This window comes from Anticarsia gemmatalis, chromosome 19, assembly GCF_050436995.1.
Source record: "Anticarsia gemmatalis isolate Benzon Research Colony breed Stoneville strain chromosome 19, ilAntGemm2 primary, whole genome shotgun sequence".
NCBI lineage: Eukaryota > Metazoa > Arthropoda > Insecta > Lepidoptera > Erebidae > Anticarsia > Anticarsia gemmatalis.
The window spans coordinates 11,742,282-11,760,308 of NC_134763.1; the positions used below are offsets into that span (position 1 = coordinate 11,742,282).

An 18,027-nucleotide genomic window follows, 5' to 3' on the forward strand; every position below is an offset into this window, starting at 1 on the left:
ACGCGCGGCTTCGTACACGTGTACGATCACACTCTACAATCTGCTGGAACTCACGGCGACGACAACAATTATATTTTTTATTACGTAATAAAATAATTATTGAAAGAAATAAAACGTCCTATTACTCCGCGCACATTGTTAATTAATTACGAACTAGAACTGCTTGCGATTAAGTGCGATGTGGCAGATCATAACATGGGTTTTATTATTTAGTAAGTATTACGCTTCATCGGAAACAAGCATTATGTGAGTATAAACGTGGAACTGGTAACCCACCCACAGTGGCATGTTTCAGCGTGGCAGCGAGCGGCGGCCGACGAGACCGTCACGCACCACTATGACAGCTTGTTCAACTTACACGCAGACACCGTTCTGGAACAGATATTAGGCACTGACATCTACCAGGCTAAAGCTAAACTCAAGCAGACCATGGAGCGCATACATTCCAAGGAAGCGCAACTGTCCCTCGCTCCGAGCGCGCAGCCACTCAACGGTACCGACAGTACACCCTACGAAACAGATAAAACGTCCACCAAATATGACACCTTGAGGGCGGTGACGCACAGAACGAAAAATCTGACAGAAGAACAAATAAAGCGGAAACGGGACTTTATCCGCATCGAGTACATAATGAGACAGAGGACGAGAGTGCCGCGCCTCGACAGCGCCGAGGACGAGCTGGCCGCCGTGACGCGCCGCTTCGAGCGCGCGCTGCGCAGCGCCGCGCCGCCGGGCAACCGCTCGCGCCGCCAGGGCCAGCTCGCCACCAGGCGCGAGCTGTACGTCAGCCACGCTGCATTGATCGGTAGCACCAAGAAGAGAATTTGGGGTCTGATGGAACAATTTGTATATGAAACTAGATACAAACTGCCTTACGTGCAACTACTTAGAAAAAAATATAGGAACAGCATAAAGTACCGCGTCGGCTACTTAATGTCCTTGGTTAGAACACTGGTGGGTGACTTCAGCCGGTTGTACGATGCGTACCTGGATCACGGCGTGTCGTGGCACGCAGTACCCACCTTCAACTGGCACTTGCGGATGTACGAGGCCGCTGTGAGACACAAGACTGATTTCATGGACATCTTGGAGTACTTAAAGAGATTAGAATACCAAAGGCAAATCAATTATAATCCTGACTATTATGACGGAGAAGGAGGAGATCCTTAATGGTCGCCTGCTCACCACACATCACACCCACGAGCGTGCCGTCCGCACTCTTCATGCCGACCACACCGGCCATTGTCAAATGTCAATAATGTTAATAAAACTTATCCTTATATACAATTACGTGTAAGTAAGGCTTGTGTCAACAACAAAAATAATACTTCTCAAATCTCTTTCTTAGATGCTTTATCCATATGCTATATAATAAAACATATTTGTATATCTAACTAGCTGACCTGGCAAACGTTGTTTTGCCATGTAAATTAAAAAATATATATTGTCACTTAGGGGTATGAATTCTCGCGTAACAGTTTTCGTTACCGTACTCCTCCGAAACGGCTTGACCGATTCTCATGAATTTTTGTAAGCATATTGAGTAGGACTGAGAATCGGCCAACATCTATTTTTCATGCCCTAAGTGACACTTTTTTTTATTTTTTATGGCAAAACAACGTTTGCCGGGTCAGCTAGTTATATTATAAAACTCTTCCGTCATTGACTTACTGACTGATGTACAAGGCACAATCGAAAGTACTGAGCGTAAAAAGTTGAAATTTGGTTGGTGAAGATTCCTTAGGATGTAAACAGAGGGAGCACTAAAAGAGGATTTTTGGAAATTTCCCTCCGAAGGAGATGAAATTCCACGCGGGCAAGCCATTGTTAAATATTTCGAATTCGATGCAGAGTTAACAAAATAAACCGGGTCCAATGTCCAGCTCCTCAGTACCTACAATAATATTGATAATTTTACCTAAGTACATTATATTTGTCGAGATCACTGCCTAAACTAGTCATATTTCTATGTACTTGAAGTTTTAGCGTGGACGACGTGGTGAAGCAAACCAAGCATCAAAATTAAATACTCACACAGTTATTTATATCTATCTAGCTGTTAAGATAATGCCGTCAAAAACATCCTGTAAAAACCCCTAGTCTCGCAGCTCAGTCTCTCTGCCGTAAAAAGTTGTGAGATCTACGTAATACCCAGTCGATTAATCAAAATAAGTAATACATTTTTTATGTCCTTTCTCGGGTTTTAAAATATCTCCATATCAAATTTCATGCAAATTGGTTCAGTAGTTTAGGCGTGATTGAGTAGCAGACAGACAGGCAGACAGACAGACAGAGTTACTTTCGCATTTATAATATTAGTATGGATAATTAGTATATTAGTATTAGTATATTGGTATTAGTATATTAGTATTCGTATATTAGTTTTAGTATATTAGTATTAGTATGGATAGATCGACCTGGCCTTCACATGATTTGATTATTAGTATGTATCACACTATACAGCACGACGGGCCAGCAACCGAATTCCTCACTAGAGTCCTTCCGAATATGATGATTGAGGTGATTACCTATCTTAAAGAAGTTAATGCTCCTGAAAATTTAATGACGAGACGAATTTGTGTCCAAGTCGATCGTCAAACATCTCAAAACTCGGAAAATCTTTTGTTGTTTGTCACACTATTTTTATTTAAGAGCACTGAGAAGCAGACATAAAATAGATAATAGGTTAGGCTCACTCTCGTAGAAATAAAGTCGAAAAGAGAACCTCCGCCAATTTTGAAGTGCGTTAAAAATGGTTTGTTATGATGAGTGTATCGAGTGAGAGTATTGAGCGTACATAGTACGAGTGGAGCGTGGCCCCGCGTGGGTCATCCATGCCATTTGTTATCGACGCTAGCGAACATGGAGGCGAAGCGCAGCAGGCAGCCGCGCACCTCGACGGCGGCGGGGTAGATGGTGTGCTGCGTCTTGATGATGTACGAGTGCAGCACGTCGTGGTGGAACATGTAGCCGATGGCCGTGCCCTGCTGCGCCACGCGCGCGTTCCCGTACTTGTTGTTGCCCACCATCGACAGCGTCTGCGCACGTCGCGCACGTTACACACACAGCACACACACAGCGCACAGCACACGCTATAGGTAATACTTACGTTAGCCAAGGTTCGTGTATAAATCATATGCATCATGTGGTCGGAGCCGCCGGTCGGAGAGGTCGGGTAGATCACTTTGAACCCACCGGATTGTATGCAGAAGTAGGCAGTGAAATGATACTCCACGGTGAGGCGCTGCGGACCACGAGCACATACTTACTATGCTGATTGCTGACCATACACATTATACAGACATATACATAGCGCGGATGTTATGTATTTAATTATTAGCATAATTCGTGTCTTACACTCTCACTGAAAATGAAACCGCACCAAGAACATTTCCTCGCGATTATTTACGATTTAAATAAGGCTAGCACCAGAAGAAACGTTTTACAGATTTCAAACTAAGTTAATAGATTAAGGACCTTCTAAGACAAAATGCGGAGAGTTATATTTTTTGTATATTAAACGAACTTGGCTTACTCTATCCAGTTAAAAAAATGTGGTCTAATGACATCTATTACGGAAAGAAGCATTACTAATGAAAATACAATTTAATCAAACTGATAAATTTGATACATGCAGCAAAATCTGACCGATGCATAATCGATGCACGAAGGCAGGCTCGTGGGTTATTGTTAGTCACTCACTTGGAACGCTTTGGATTCTGGTTCTGAGAAAGGTGAAGGGCCGCAGTAGTGAGGGTTACACATTATGGAGAACTTCCCCTTGCACCAATCTCCGTAGCTTGAAACAGAAACACCAGGTAACAGTTTTCGCGACTGCACATTCATTCTTTCAATCGGATTTTCAATGTTATTGACGCAGACGCTTGCGCTGCAGATTGTGCTGTATTATTATTACTATCAAGAGAGCGAGTACCCGCGAGCGCTGTCATACCGTCCTTACTTAACTTCTGCCCGCGACTTCGTCTGCGTCAATACGTTCGGCGGTGTAAAAATATGACAAATACAAAAAAGGAAAATCGTTCAGTAGTTTTGCAAAATATATCTTTTATGAGGTTCTCTATCCAGGCACTCGTTATGAGGTTAACTATCCAGTCCTGCGAGGTTTTTAGTGTTTTACAAGTAACTCTGTATAAAAGAACATAATATATTACCTTTACAAATACCACCGTACGACCCCGTACGACCCCGTACGACACTGGACGACGGTGAGTTATACCATAATTAAGTAGTATACTTATTATCATTAAGTGGACTTACTGCAACAGATTAAATGTGGATCCCGAACTTCAGGTTGAGCGGAGTCATGCAACAAACAACACAATTATATTATATTATACGTGGGCCACTACTTATGTTTTGAGCCTAACTATGAAAAATATGTGAAGCTAAATATGTGAGTGAAAACTACTTTATCGTGTTCCCGGGTATTCTTATTCAAGATCTAGAAAAAAATATATCCGGTCGAAATATTATTTTTATATTTTTTTTCCTTTCCCGAAGACCCCTCAAAAACAGGGTGTTTAAAAGCATAACCAACCAAAAAACTGGTTAAAAAAATTATTAACCATTCTAAATTTTTCTAAAGGCACTTCGTGCCGATGCCGTAACAAAGTTTTTTATAAAAAATCAAGGGACCATTTGTTTCGAAGTGCTTCAAGCGCGAATAACTTTTTCTGGATTTGGTTCATCTTAAAGCGCCCATAAAGTCGACTGGTGTTTGTTTTTCGGCTCATGGGCCTTGATCCTGGATTTGTGTTCTATCACAAATTGATACGTGTATTTTGAAGCAAAACGATGAATTTTTCAAGCATTTGTTTGCACTAATCGAGCACGAGCGCGAGCACCTTTGCGAATTCTTGTAGAAAAAATTGGGTTCGTTTAGAAAAAATCTTCTAAACGGAAATGTTCTCACCTAATATTTTATATCTAAGAGTGGAAATAATGTATAGGGTTGTATTCATCTATTGATGTCACAGGAAGCGAAAATTCATTATTAATTTGCGCACATCATCCATTTTTGACAACTGGTGACCTTGGACGACCTTCAGGATTTTCAAAATAATCATGATAGAACTGTACAAATCGTCGTTTTAAATGTTCAAAAGATCTGACTTCATTGCCAAAATAAGAAATAAGTTGATATTGACACGACTGTTCTACAAGTCACGTTGAAAGTCGTAAAAAATCAATGCACGAAAATGTTAACATCCTAATGCCAATTTTCCGCACACTTACAATTTTCTATCGACGATATTGAAAATATTTTCAGCGCAGATTTCAAAACGTTCTTTGGAATGTAGTAGTCAAAAATGTCAAACTTTACGATGAAAAAACCAAATGGCGTCTAAAACAATCAGATACGTCAAAGCTTAAAACATAAGTAGTGACCTAAGTACAAGATCGATACAAACACATGGGATCGAAGATTTTTGTTTTTTTAATCCTTTTTCTTAAATCTATTTTTAACGAATTTATTGTTGTAAATGATGTTTGAGTGTATAGAATATATCTTAATATCAACGGGGCACGACGAGCTTTATTTTTTACCAATGAAATTTAGTCAAGCAATGGAAAAGAGAGTCTACCTTTCAATAATAATTTTGAAATATGAATCTGATTTACAATTTTACACCTTGTAAAGAGGTTGCAAAGTAAGAGATTCTATCAAAATAGAAGTTATTGCTAGTTGGCCGATTGTGTTAAATTATTTCGATTTTAAGTGAGGATCTGTATTTAAATAATATAATAGTTATCACACTACACATTACAATTTGTCGACTTGGTTAGACGTCACGACTAGTGAATGCAATCCCGATCTCGCGGGATCCCGATCTCGCGAGATCCCGTGTATTTTTTCGGGATCAATCCCGAAGCATAATATGACGAGATCCCGTTCGGGATTGTCGGAGAGGGCATTTTCAGCAGCTGGCTACATTGCAATAGACTTAAGATGCCGATTAGAAGCTCGTACTATTGATACACTTTGTATTTTAAGAGGCTACTTTCAAAATGCCATTTGATTACTTTTTATTTAGATCTCCTGGAGCTACACCTACTTTTTTGATTATGTTCATGTTATTACACCTGTTAATTATGTTACGTTGTTAGTAATATTGAAAAATAAAGGCTTTTATTTTCTTTCAAATAATAATTTATTGCATTCACTATCACACACATATAACATATTATTAAACAAGCCGTTCGAATTGTATTATTTTTACTAACTAGACGGGATCCCGAAAATCTCGGGATCCCGCGGGATTGATATTTCTGATCGCGAGGGATCTCGAGTTGACGATCTCGAGTCGGGATTGCATTCCCTAGTCACGACACAGTCGTGCCAGCAGTCGTACTTGGAACTGGCATTTTATTGAAGCTATATTTAAAGCACTATAATATCGGCTGTTAGCGACGGTTGATACTTACGGGAAATTCCTATTGAGATCGATACCCCAGCATCTCCAAGTTAGTCTGCGCCTGTTCTTGGCCCAGTTACGCTGCACGTGCAGGCTGTGGTTGTACCCGTCGGGGTTCAGCAGCGGCAGGAAGTACCTGCCGCACCGACTACCGTTAGTGCTTGTAGTGCGTACTGTTGTTACTGTTGTAGTGCCGGCCCGCTCGCCACACCACTACTACATTGATACTAGTATATACTAGTGTCCACCAGTATCAATGTTGGTCAACAGTAGATTCACTTGACTCACTTGACTGCCAACTGAGCGGCACTAGGCGGCCTCACTCATCGGTGCTAGTGGTACTAGTAGTGTTACCGACGCTACTAGTCGGTGGCCGGGTGAGAGCACTTCCAGTTCTGTCTCTATCTACAACTTGATTCACATGCCATGAGTGTAAAACACAAAACTAGTTTTTACAGTCGCTATTACTCGCGACATGTGCAAAGAGTGGTGTGGACTGGAGGGTGGTGGCACGTGACGGCGTGTAGTGGCACTCACCAATCCTTGTTCTGTATGTGGAACGGTTGCTGTGTAAAGTTGTGCACGATGGACTCGAGGAAGAACAGCACGGCGACGACACTGGAGTGGTCCCGGCCCACGGTGCCGCCGTCTATCAGTATGCGCGGCTTCCTGTCGCCCGTCACTATCGACCCCACCTGCACGATCAACCTTCTACTGATGCCATCCACTATTCTCACTGGCAGTCATGGAGAAACACCAATGCATACTAAATAAGCTCACCATTATCGCATTTCGTTTCGAAGAGTTGCCGTAACTTTTTAAGTGAAAATAATAGTAGGTAAAAGATAAATCTTTGAGGTAATTGATGAGTTCAGGCAGCGTGGGCGCTCTGTGCCAGTTGAGAGGGGTGACCCGCCGCCGTCCGTCTGCGCCCTCGCCGCTGCCCGCTGCCGAGCACACATATACACGCTATAATCCAGCTTTTATGTTATCTGTGTGCGAAATGTGTCATTAACAATCTATGTTGTAGAACTGTAATATAATGTGCAGAGTTGCAGACCGTGTATATTGTGTGTGTGTAGCGTGTGTATAGGAGGTATGCACAGGGTGGACGGGTGGGATCACGGGTAGATACTGTTACCGGCAGGGGAGTGTGCCGGGGGCGGCGGGCGCCAGTCCTCGCCCAGGTAGTCGTACACGGTAGCGCGCTCCACGTCCTCCGGCAGCTCTGAGCATGCAACATACAACAAGCAGCGTCCTCAATCAATGTATCTCGTACAACATCAATACCAGTTTGTTACCGACACCTACTGTCACCTACCTCCATCGTCAAGATTCTCTATAACTTCTTCATCGAATGGTGCATCATGATAAACTTGCGTAACGTTACTACCGCTTTGTCCTTCTTCACCTGAAGCGCCTGAAAAATATAAATTACGTACTAAGAGGTACGTAAGTATATTTGATTAAGTGCTCCCATTGGTTTGGAATGTTTTATTTACCCCAAACGATTAATAATAAAAATAGCTGCCTCCGAAACATGTCCTTATATAAAAAAATAAAATACTGAGAAATATGAAATTTATACCTTTTTCTTTTATCATACCGGGAGAGCAAATATGATTATTGACAAAATTAATGATGCAGTGCGCGTGTAATCGTGGTCGTGACATTAACGGCGTCAGTGCGCGTCAGTGCGCGTGTACTGCACCGCCTCTGGCGTCTACACGTCTGCACCACGCACTTAATGTTAATGCATTAACTTGATACTGTCAATTACTGTCACTCGGTGAAGATGGTGAGTGTGGTGACCGACACTCACTCACTCGCCTCTCATTATATTCGCAAGTGTCATTATCGCGTTACACGCTGGCTCAGGGGGCAAGGCGAGAGTCATGAAAGATCCTCACGATACTCTTGCTATAGTGCTTATCGCTCGGAGAGAGGGTAAAAAAATCGACTTATTCTTTCTCTCTCTCTCTCTCGCTCCCTCGACAGTGATTAGCCACGCGACGCACGCGTCTGCTGTGTATGCGTAAAGTTTAGTCGTGTGTATGAAGTTTTAGTTATTTTCAGAATCCATACTAATATTATAAATGCGAAAGTAACTCTGTCTGTCTGTCTGTCTGTCTGTCTGTCTGCTACTCAATCACGCCTAAACTACTGAACCAATTTGCATGAAATTTGGTATGGAGATACTTTGATACCCGAGAAAGGACATAGGCTACTTTTTACCCCGGGAAAATGACGCATTTCCCGGGAAAATTCAGGTGGCGAAATAAGTCGCGAGTAATCAATATTATAATGACATTAAATTAACAAAATTCCGTTGTCATGGCAACGGTTTTAATGACGGATAAGCCTTAGCGCGACTTCGTTATATTAGGAGATATAAATAATTTTGATATATTTTTCGTGAAAAGAAGACATATTTTATATCATCACGCTACGCACATTATATTACTACGACCAAAAGGAGCAGAGTACCAGTAAAAAATGTTACGAAAACGGGGAAAAATTTCACCCATTCTCTCTTATTGGACGCAAGCGAAGTTGCGCGGGTCAGCTAGTTCATTATAATTTTATATAACCTTTACTTATTTCATGTATCATTCATCTCCTAAACGTCTTTTATTTTGTTATGCCTCCAAACGAAAGGAACTTCGTTCCAATCGGGTGTCCCACATGTTCCTTAAATGTTATTTTAGCATACGTGTATCACGAACTATCCATGCGTGCAATAATAATAATTATCTACACTCCCTTTTTTTTCTTTTTTTTTTTTTTTTTTTTTTTTTTCCTTTAGTCTATTATTTACTCCGTTCATCGCGATCATTCATTCCTTCCATTCATTCATACCATTCGTTCATTCCATTCATTCATTCCATTCATTCATTCATTCTTTCATTCTTTCCATTCATTCATTCATTCCATTCGTTCATTCCTTTCATTCGTTCATTCCTTTCATTCATTCCATTTATTCATTCCATTCATTCATTCGTTCCGTTCATTCGTTCCATTCATTCATTCCATTCGTTCATTCCATTCATTCATTCATTCCATTCGTTCATTCCATTCATTCATTCCATTCATTCATTCCATTCGTTCATTCCATTCATTCATTCCATTTATTCATTCTATTCATTCATTCGTTCCATTCATTCGTTCCATTCATTCGTTCAAAAGTATAACACCTTTACATTGACTGTACACCACAATTCCACTCTTAATATTTTTTTTTTTTTTTTTTTTTTTTTTTTTTTTTTTTTTTTTTTTTTTTTAAGAGTGACCAAACAACGCCACAATGGTGTGATAGTAATTCGGCTGATGTGATAACGAGCCTGAGGAAGTGTGATCAGCCAGCCGTCGGTTTAACATGTAATTAACTTCGTTTGTGTCGTTCATTTTCGCTTGTCACATCGGTATTGTAACTTATGATAACGAATGGAATAGATGGAAAAGACGGAATACATCGACAGCTGAACAATGAAAAGAAATGTTAGCATAATTTCTGAAAAAGGAAGTAAGTGCGATTCCGACGGCAAGTTGGTGTGACAAGCGACCTGTGTAAAGGACGGTTAGGTTTTTTTTGTTGTCCCCACGAGGGTAAAACCGCCCCGTGAGGGAGTTTATTGCGATCAGACGCGAATAAACAATTCTGCTATTTGATACAGAATATGACAAAATTAACAATTTAAACTTATAAGTACTTATGTAGAGAAAGAACATTTTGGAGATGCTTATAATTAGTTACATAGGCGAGTACGTTTTACAATTTAAAATATTAGTGTGTAATGTGTATATGTGTGTGTGTGTGTGTGTATGTGTGTATGTGAGTGTTTATGTGTTGTTGAATGTTTTTAGGTTGTTGACGATTCGGGTGATGTGTGTCATGAAGGAGCTAATGGTGGGTTTCTGTTTAAGGACTTCGGAGAGGTCATAGGGTTCAATGTTATATGATTGGGAGAGTTGTTCGTGAGTGTATCTGGTGTGGAGGAATTTAGGGCAAGTGGTGAGTAAATGTTGTATGCTTTGTTGTGAAGAGTTATCGCAAGGGCAGAGGTCATTGTCTACTATTTTAAATCTATGGAGGTATTCCTTATGATACCCGTGTCCTGTTAGTATTTGTGTGAGTGCGAAGTTGTGTCCTAGGTGTGTAATTATGTTTTGGATGTGTGATAATGTTGGGCACCATGTTTTAAGGGTGGGGCCCTTGGTGTTGTGTGTGTACAGGCTTTCGGTCTGGCTGTGTGAGTGTTCCTTGGCGAGTCTACGTGTGTGTGAGAGTGGGAAGTGGAGAAATGCAGGTGTGGTGTGTTTATTTGCGGCTTCCTTCGCCGCAATGTCAGCCAGTTCATTGCCTAGGATGTCCCCGTGGGCCCTGACCCAAATAAGGCTGATGTTGATGTGTGTTTGGCTGAGAAATGTTTGTATGTGGTTGGTGAGTGTGTGCGTACTGGCTGTGTTACGAATGTCATCTAAGGCGGACCTGGAATCTGACATTATGGCTGCGGTGTAAATGTGGTTGTCAGCCAACCATTGGCAGGCCTTAGAGAGGGCCAGTAGCTCAGCCTGGAACACTGAGCAGGTGGAATGCAGCGAGTATTTCTTGGTGATGGTGCGGTTTGTTGGTGTTTGGATGATGACGGCAGCGCCGACTCGGTTGTCATGTTTGCTACCGTCTGTGTAAATGTGGTGTGAGTGTGTGTGTGAAAGCGATAGTAGGGTAGTGTTAAGTTCCTCCTGGCTGTCGGCTGTGTGGTATGTGTGTGAGATTCTGTGTGCTGGGTGAATGAGTTGAGAGGGGTGAGTGGGTGTGTCCATAGTAATGTCAGTGGGTAAGAATGGGCTTATGTGTGTGATGCGTGTGAGTTCTATTGTAGCGGTCTCTTGTGCTTTTAGGTGGAGTGGTGTAAGACCTGCAAGTGTGATAGCGTCAATTGTGTTTAGTGTGCGGAAGCCACGTGTGATTTTGAGGGCGAAACCTCTTTGTAGAGCCAGTAGTTTTTTGGTCACCATTTTGTATTTGAGGGCGTTTTGCCAGATGCAGGCGGCGTAACATACTATCGGCTCAATGACCCCTTTGTAGAGTGTGCTGATATTTTCTGAATGAATACCCCATGTGGGTCGAATGAATTGTGAGAGTTTGTTGTGTATTTTTTGTGCTTTGGTGATGATGTGAGTGATGTGTTGTGTGAATTTGAGTTTGTTGTCGATTATTACTCCTAAGAGTTTGATGGTGTTTTTGGTGTGTATTTGTGTGTTGTCCATGTGTATGTTGATGTGCCGTGATTTGTGAGTGAATGTTGTGGCTTCCGTTTTCTGAGGTCCGAACGTCAGTTTGACAGAGTTCCCCCATTTGGAGATATGATTGAGTGCAGTGTTGATGTTATTCTGTAGAGTAGAGAGGTCCTTGTGTGTAGCGAGGAGAGTGACGTCATCTGCATAGGCCTGAAGGTGAATTCCTTCAGGTAGTGTGGAGTTTAACAGGTCGTCCATTAAAAGGTTCCATAGTGTAGGGCCGCAAACTGAACCTTGGATGCATCCTCGGGTGAGTTGTTTGGTGGCAGTGATGTTTGCATAGTGTGTGGTTACCCATCTCTCTGTGTGATAGTGTTTCAGAATGTTAAATATGTTGCGTGGGCAGTGTGTGTCTTTGAGTCGTGTGAGAATTGCCGGCCACCAGGCATTGTCGAAGGCGGCCTTGATGTCCAAGGACACCATGACAACGTGGTCGCCATCTGCTTTGTGTTTTTGTATGCGTGTGATGAGGTTGTGAAGTGCGTGTATTGTGGAGGTCTGTGTTTTGAAGCCATATTGGTGTGGATTGGATGCGTGTGTGATGTTGAGGTGGTGTGTGAGTCTCTGAGTGATGAGTTTTTCAAGTGTTTTGGCGAAGATGGGGAGGAGGCCTATGGGTCTGAAGGATGAGGTGGTGGAGTAGTTGTCCTTGCCTGGCTTAGGAATGACCTTAACAATGGCATGTTTCCATGCCTTGGGGAAGAAGCCAAGGGAGAGACATCGGTTCATGAGGGATGTAATGATGTTAGGGAAACAGGACGTGAAGTGGAGGCAGATGTCGGAGGTAAGGTGATCTTCGCCAGGTGATTTGTTTGGGTTCATGTTATTAAGTATGTCGATGATTTCTTGGGTAGTGAATGGTGGGTCATCAGCGGTGTTGGGGGTGTTTGTGCTGAGTGAGCGTGTGGTGTGTTGAGTGGGTGAGTCGGGGGTGTCGTCAGGGTAGAACTGATTGAGGAATGTGTTGGCAGTTTGTAGCGGTGTGGTTGTGAAAATACCTGGTGCGATCTCGATGTTGGAGGGAGGTTGTATGGGTGGTCTGGTTTTAATAATTTTGTTGGTGATGGCCCACGCGTCGTCTTTGCCCTGGGCAGAGCAAAAGGCCCTGAAGCTCTCGGTGGAAGCTTTGCTCAGTTTTTCCGCATACTCCGCTTTCAGCGTAGTGCGTTCGGTAAGTAGGTCCGCGACAGGGCGGTTGTTTTTAGCGGCTTTGCTGAGTAGGCGGTGGTTGCGGATTACAGCGTTTTTTAGAGAGGTTAGCTCCTCATTCCACCAAAGGGGTCTGTCAGGGCGTCTGCCCGGGCGGGGAAGAACCTGGTCGCATGATTTTTGGATGAGTGTGGTGAGTTTGTGAATGTATGTGTCCAGTTCATGTGTTTGTAGTTGTGAGATGTCTGTGTTGATAAGGTCTGATGATTGTATGTTTCTAGTGAGGACGGTTAGGTTAGGTTAGGTTAGGTTAGGTTAGGTTAGGTTAGGTTAGGTTAGGTTAGGTTAGGTTAGGTTAGGTTAGGTTAGGTTAGGTTAGGTTAGGTTAGGTTAGGTTAGGTTAGGTTAGGTTAGGTTAGGTTAGGTTAGGTTAGGTTAGGTTAGGTTAGGTTAGGTTAGGTTAGGTTAGGTTAGGTTAGGTTAGGTTAGGTTAGGTTAGGTTAGGTTAGGTTAGGTTAGGTTAGGTTAGGTTAGGTTAGGTTAGGTTAGGTTAGGTTAGGTTAGGTTAGGTTAGGTTAGGTTGGTCCGAGAGGTGGGGAGTGCGCTGTGTGTTCCTGGCGCACCCCCGTGAAGTGGAGAGCTAGGGGGGGACAATCCTCAAGTCCGCCCCCGCTCGAAGTAGGGCCCGCATCCAAAGCGGGCCGTCACCGGCTGGGACGCGGAGTATCCGAATGGAGGTACCGCGTCCTGGCCACGTTATGGTGACTGTAGAAGGAACACCGTCAGGTTTTTAGTCGGTATGCCCAAGTTAGCCGGAACGCCTTGCCGGCGGGAGAGCCCGACAGACCCCCGCTTTCCTCCCTGGGGCGGGACATGCAGTAATGCATTTTCCTGACGCAAAAAAAAAAAAAAAAAAAAAAAAAAAAAAAGGTTAGGTTAGGTTAGGTTAGGTTAGGTTAGGTTAGGTTAGGTTAGGTTAGGTTAGGTTAGGTTAGGTTAGGTTAGGTTAGGTTTTTTTTTTTTTTTTTTTTTTTTTTTTTTTTTTTTTTTTTTTTCGCCTAGCTACCCCTAACATGGAGGTCAGGGACCTTGTTATTCTATCCTATCTAATTCCTTACTTCTATGTTAATATATAGGACTACCCTTAAATGGGCCTACTCTTCTCTTACATTCCGAGCCTCTTTGTCATTCCAGTTCTATCATTTATGCCTCTCGTACTTTTATTCATCGCTTTCATACTTTCATACCTAGTCTACTTTTAATACTATTCAGTACACAACACAGGTTGGGGTGGTGGGGGGAGGGGGGGAGGAAGGTGGTGGTGGGAGGGGGGGGTTGGTTTTTATTTATTTACAGTTTTGTTTATACTTAATACTATTTCCACACTTACACACTATTTTTCTTTATTTACAGTTCTTATCAATTATCTTAACTTACATTAACATCTATGCTATTAAAATATATGTTTGACAATATATTTAATAAACATATTTTCTTATTTCTACTTCGTTTGTTTTTACATTTTATGTTTACGTTGACACAGGGCTTACAAATGTTATGGACATCGTTCTTCAGCGTCGGCCAGACACTTACGCACGTGCTAAGGATGGGATGGGTTTTCAGGTTCATACCTACAATGAACCGAAGACATTCTGTGTTGTTTCGTGTGTTTGTGTCTGTGTGGCTTTGTCGGTGGATGCGGGGTTTCTTGCCCTTGCATTTAAGGTTACTTAAGTACTCGGGCAAGTCGCCCCGTCTCACGAAAGTCACTGCCCACTGAGATTGTGTGTTTGTGTGCTCGTCTGTGTTATGTAGTGTGTCTTTGTTTAGTGTTTTTGTGCCCCCCCGATTTTCTGGTGGCTTTAATTGCCCTAGTTTTATTCTCCAGTTCCCCGTTTCCACCTTAGCAGTATGCTACAGCTGCTCGAGCTAGCGCGTCCCACTTCCGCCTTACCGGACATTCATTGCTGAATGCGTTGTGCTGGACGTTGGCCGCGCCAGCCCGAGTGCAGTTCCTGCAGGATGGTGGTTCCCCGGCTGTCTTGTCTGGGCAGTCAATCTTCAGGTGCGGGCCACCGCAGTGGCTGCAGAGGTCGGAGGGCTCCTTGCAGAGGCGCTTGCTATGGCCGTAGGCCAGACACCGGGTGCACTGCACCAGCGGCGACTGGTCCTCCACGCGCACGTTCTGCAAGTCGACTCTCAGTCTCCCTGCAGCCACTGCTCGTGTCCATATTGCAGGCGAGACTCGCATCACAATATGGGCATTGTGTGGATTTCGCGCCTTTTTCCTAAACTTAACTTCCATGCGGTCGTCCTCGCCGGCGAGGTTACCGAAAACGCCAGCGTTCTGGTTCCGAAGGGCGCCCATGACCTCCTCATCACTGTGGATGGTCAGGACGTCCCTCAGCACCAGGAGCGGATCCTTGTTTTTGGCTTCCTCGACGACGAGGTGACCGCCCTTTTCCTTAAACCTATCTACTATTTTTTGCCGCTCTTCCATCGTCTTGCATCCCATCACTACTTTCCTGTCTCTTGCTTTCCTTACTCTTTCAATCTTGACCCATCCATTCTTTGCATCTACTATTTTTCTGACTTTCTCCAGTACTTCTTCCCCAGTATCCTCTTCGTCCTTCGAGGTCACGATCAGCGAATGGAGAGTCGCAGGTTCCCTGCTGCTTTCCGCTTGTAAGACGTTGGCGTAGGTTTGCTGCGGTCTCTCCACCAGCTGGTCCAACCTCTCTCTATTTTCTTTCAGGATCTTATTATTTTCCTCTACTTTCGTCAGAAGGTCCCTAATCTCCATCGAGGTGGGACAGGCGGGCGGGGAAGGGTCCCCACTCGCCTGCTCCACCCCCCTAGTTTCCTCTCTCTCCGTTTTCTGTCCTACACCCGCTGATGTCTCCGCCTCCGCCTCCTTGTAGAGCCTCATCATGTTATTGAGGACCGCCTTCAGCTTCTCTTTTATGTCGCCCCTTAAGTTTCGCGACTCAGAGAGGGCCGCGTGACCCTTGGCGAACCAGGAGTTCGCCTGCTCTCTCCTGGTCTTAGGGGGGCTCTGAGGCGAGATAGCCAGCTTGGGGTGAAAGCCTCCCTCGCTGGGTTCGATCACTCGCTTGGCTTTTTTGGCAACTGTTTGTTGCCGGAGGTGTAGTGTCGGTGGGGGAGACGGGGACACCCCCGGGCGGGGGCTCCTTCTGGTGGGGCTGGTAACCCTGTTACCTGTCTTATTGGCAGGTGTCCTCTCCATTTTTCCTACCTTGTCCTAACTTAACTAACTTATACTAGTTTACGTTTAGTAATATAAAACTTTGTCCTTTTCAGGTACTGCCCAGCAGCTGTCTCCGTGTATCGGCGCAATAGGCTTCCGAGGTGAGTATTGTGTAAGTATGCGTGTTTTGTGTGTATGTACGTGGGTGTGTATGTGTGTGTGTTTGTGTGTGTGTGTGTGTGTGTGTGTTGGTGTGTGTGTATGTGTATGTGTTACTGTATGTGTATACAGCGTGTCTCCGGTGGGAGTTTGTTCCACGTGTAAAGGGCGTGGAACGTCAAGGGGGGGGACAGGGGGGGTCGGGGGGGTCACGGGTAGGTTTAGGTAGGGGGGGTACTGTTATACAGAGAGGAGGTGGGGTAGGTAGGCACGTCCAGCAGGCACTGACCGACTCTGTCGAATTTTGGTCCGGGATTTTGTTCCCGTACTATCCCGGGATGGCGGGATTCTGAGCTGACCAGAAGAAAACGGTACCCAGCGCTTCGCCAAGGTCTGTAAAGAAAGCTCCGTTCAAGTCGGACTATCCAGACCGAAGTTACGGCACTTTTTAGAAATTCAAGATGGCGGTCAAAATGGCCGCCACCATGTGTAGTGCTCGCTAATACCGCCTGCTCCTGCTCAGTTCTTCAGTGAAAATCCCACGTCTCTACGACCACTGAGGCCGGAGTTATCGTAGCTTGAAGTTTTCCAAGATGGCTGCCAATATGGCTGCCACTTAGCTGTCAAAGTTGTCAGTCAATTTTTGAAATTGATTATCTCCGTCCCCAGGCACCGCAGAAACACGGGACTTTCACTGTTGTGATGTGCGGTGTAAGCCGCTTGCATTCAAAATGGAATTTTCCGGGAAATAATTTCCCGAATTTCCAAAAATTTTCCGGGGGAAATGGTCAAATTTGACGCAAGCACTCGCTAGCTCTTCTCGAGCGCTCTCCAGAGACACCAATCACGATTACTTTTGGTCAAGGATCACCGGAGTTATGGCGGTCTGAATTTTTCAAGATGGCGGACTCGCAATTTTCAAACCGCGATTTCTCGGGCTTCCCGTGACGCAATTTCGTCGTGCTTGGTATCCCTAGAATCGTCTCGGCGAGCTCTAGTCCGCGAGCGTGTCAAATCAGGGTCGAAAATTTTCACCCTGTGGAAAATTTTTGGAAATTGCGCGAAATCGCGAGTTTCACTCGGAAAATTCTGAAACTCAGAACTTACGGTCTAGGGCCTTATAGCTACCTAAAACTAACTTAAAATTAAGGGGTCACAGATCTTGTTTACGAGATAAAGGTGATACAAATTTGGGAAAATTCAAATGTCAATATCTCCTGAAGTTTTCCACTTATCTCGATGCTCGAAGTGTCCCCTGGCTGCTCTCGGCGGTCCCCGTCGATCGGCGTATCGGGCTCCTCTCGGACTCCTCTGGATCACCGACCACGTGCCACGTGGTTTTCCGGTTTTCCCGCTATAACTCGATGGTTTTTCACGGGAAAAATCTGGAACTTCGCACGCACTTGGAGGGTCACTAGGCACAACTTTTGGCACAATAAAAACAATATGTCCTCGATCGCTTTTCGGAGTTATTAGCGTTTTTCTGTGCACTTTTAAGGTTATAAAACAGTTTTTCACTAATAACTCCTCACTCCGATGTGTCCGGTTGAAACGGTTTTCACTGGCTTGTAGGTCTCGCGAAGCCCGAACTTTTGGTGTATAGCTCGATACCGTACGGTGAGAAAAAACCGGGTTTTCGAATTTTTAACTGCGGAGCGGTGCGGAAAAGCAGCTGTTTCGGACCGCGGTTGAGTCGCCACTGGTTAGGTTAGGTTAGGTTAGGTTAGGTTAGGTTAGGTTAGGTTAGGTTAGGTTAGGTTAGGTTAGGTTAGG

The 18,027-nt window shown here is 44.0% G+C and overlaps 2 protein-coding genes across 4 annotated transcripts; one reads left to right on the forward strand and one right to left on the reverse strand.

Moving 5' to 3' along the window:
* The first annotated feature begins 130 nt into the window (after window positions 1-130).
* On the forward strand, window positions 131-1,171 carry LOC142980857 (uncharacterized). Its single transcript, XM_076126416.1, has 2 exons — window positions 131-212; window positions 296-1,171. Exons 1-2 carry the CDS (start codon window positions 179-181, stop codon window positions 1,168-1,170), a joined length of 909 nt encoding a protein of 302 aa, XP_075982531.1. The 5' UTR covers window positions 131-178; the 3' UTR covers window position 1,171.
* A 450-nt stretch (window positions 1,172-1,621) lies between these two features.
* LOC142980855 (zinc carboxypeptidase A 1-like) lies at window positions 1,622-8,030 on the reverse strand. Of its 3 annotated transcripts, XM_076126413.1 has the most exons (11): window positions 7,940-8,030; window positions 7,759-7,857; window positions 7,579-7,665; window positions 7,218-7,384; window positions 6,975-7,132; window positions 6,448-6,573; window positions 4,279-4,305; window positions 3,703-3,799; window positions 3,110-3,244; window positions 2,798-3,038; window positions 1,796-1,894 (listed from the first exon to the last, which is right to left on the reverse strand). In XM_076126413.1, exons 1-10 carry the CDS (start codon window positions 7,977-7,979, stop codon window positions 2,829-2,831), a joined length of 1,146 nt encoding a protein of 381 aa, XP_075982528.1. In that variant the 5' UTR covers window positions 7,980-8,030; the 3' UTR covers window positions 1,796-1,894; window positions 2,798-2,828. The 3 variants fall into 3 exon arrangements, with proteins under 3 accessions (XP_075982526.1, XP_075982528.1, XP_075982527.1); XM_076126411.1 differs by lacking the exon at window positions 2,798-3,038 and having other exon boundaries at window positions 1,622-1,894; XM_076126412.1 differs by lacking the exon at window positions 1,796-1,894 and having other exon boundaries at window positions 2,618-3,038; window positions 7,940-8,029.
* Between the last annotated feature and the right edge of the window lie 9,997 nt (window positions 8,031-18,027).

Excerpts from the sequence above, each read along its gene's own strand:
- LOC142980857 (XM_076126416.1), top strand. The coding sequence starts at position 179 with ATGTGGCAGATCATAACATGGGTTTTATTATTTA. Across the intron at positions 213-295 it reads AACATGGGTTTTATTATTTA|CGTGGCAGCGAGCGGCGGCC; the intron begins GTAAGTATTACG and ends GGCATGTTTCAG.
- LOC142980855 (XM_076126411.1), bottom strand. The coding sequence starts at position 7,979 with ATGTTTCGGAGGCAGCTATTTTTATTATTAATCGTTTGGG. Across the intron at positions 7,858-7,939 it reads TTTATTATTAATCGTTTGGG|GCGCTTCAGGTGAAGAAGGA; the intron begins GTAAATAAAACA and ends TATATTTTTCAG. Across the intron at positions 7,666-7,758 it reads AGAGAATCTTGACGATGGAG|AGCTGCCGGAGGACGTGGAG; the intron begins GTAGGTGACAGT and ends TTGCATGCTCAG.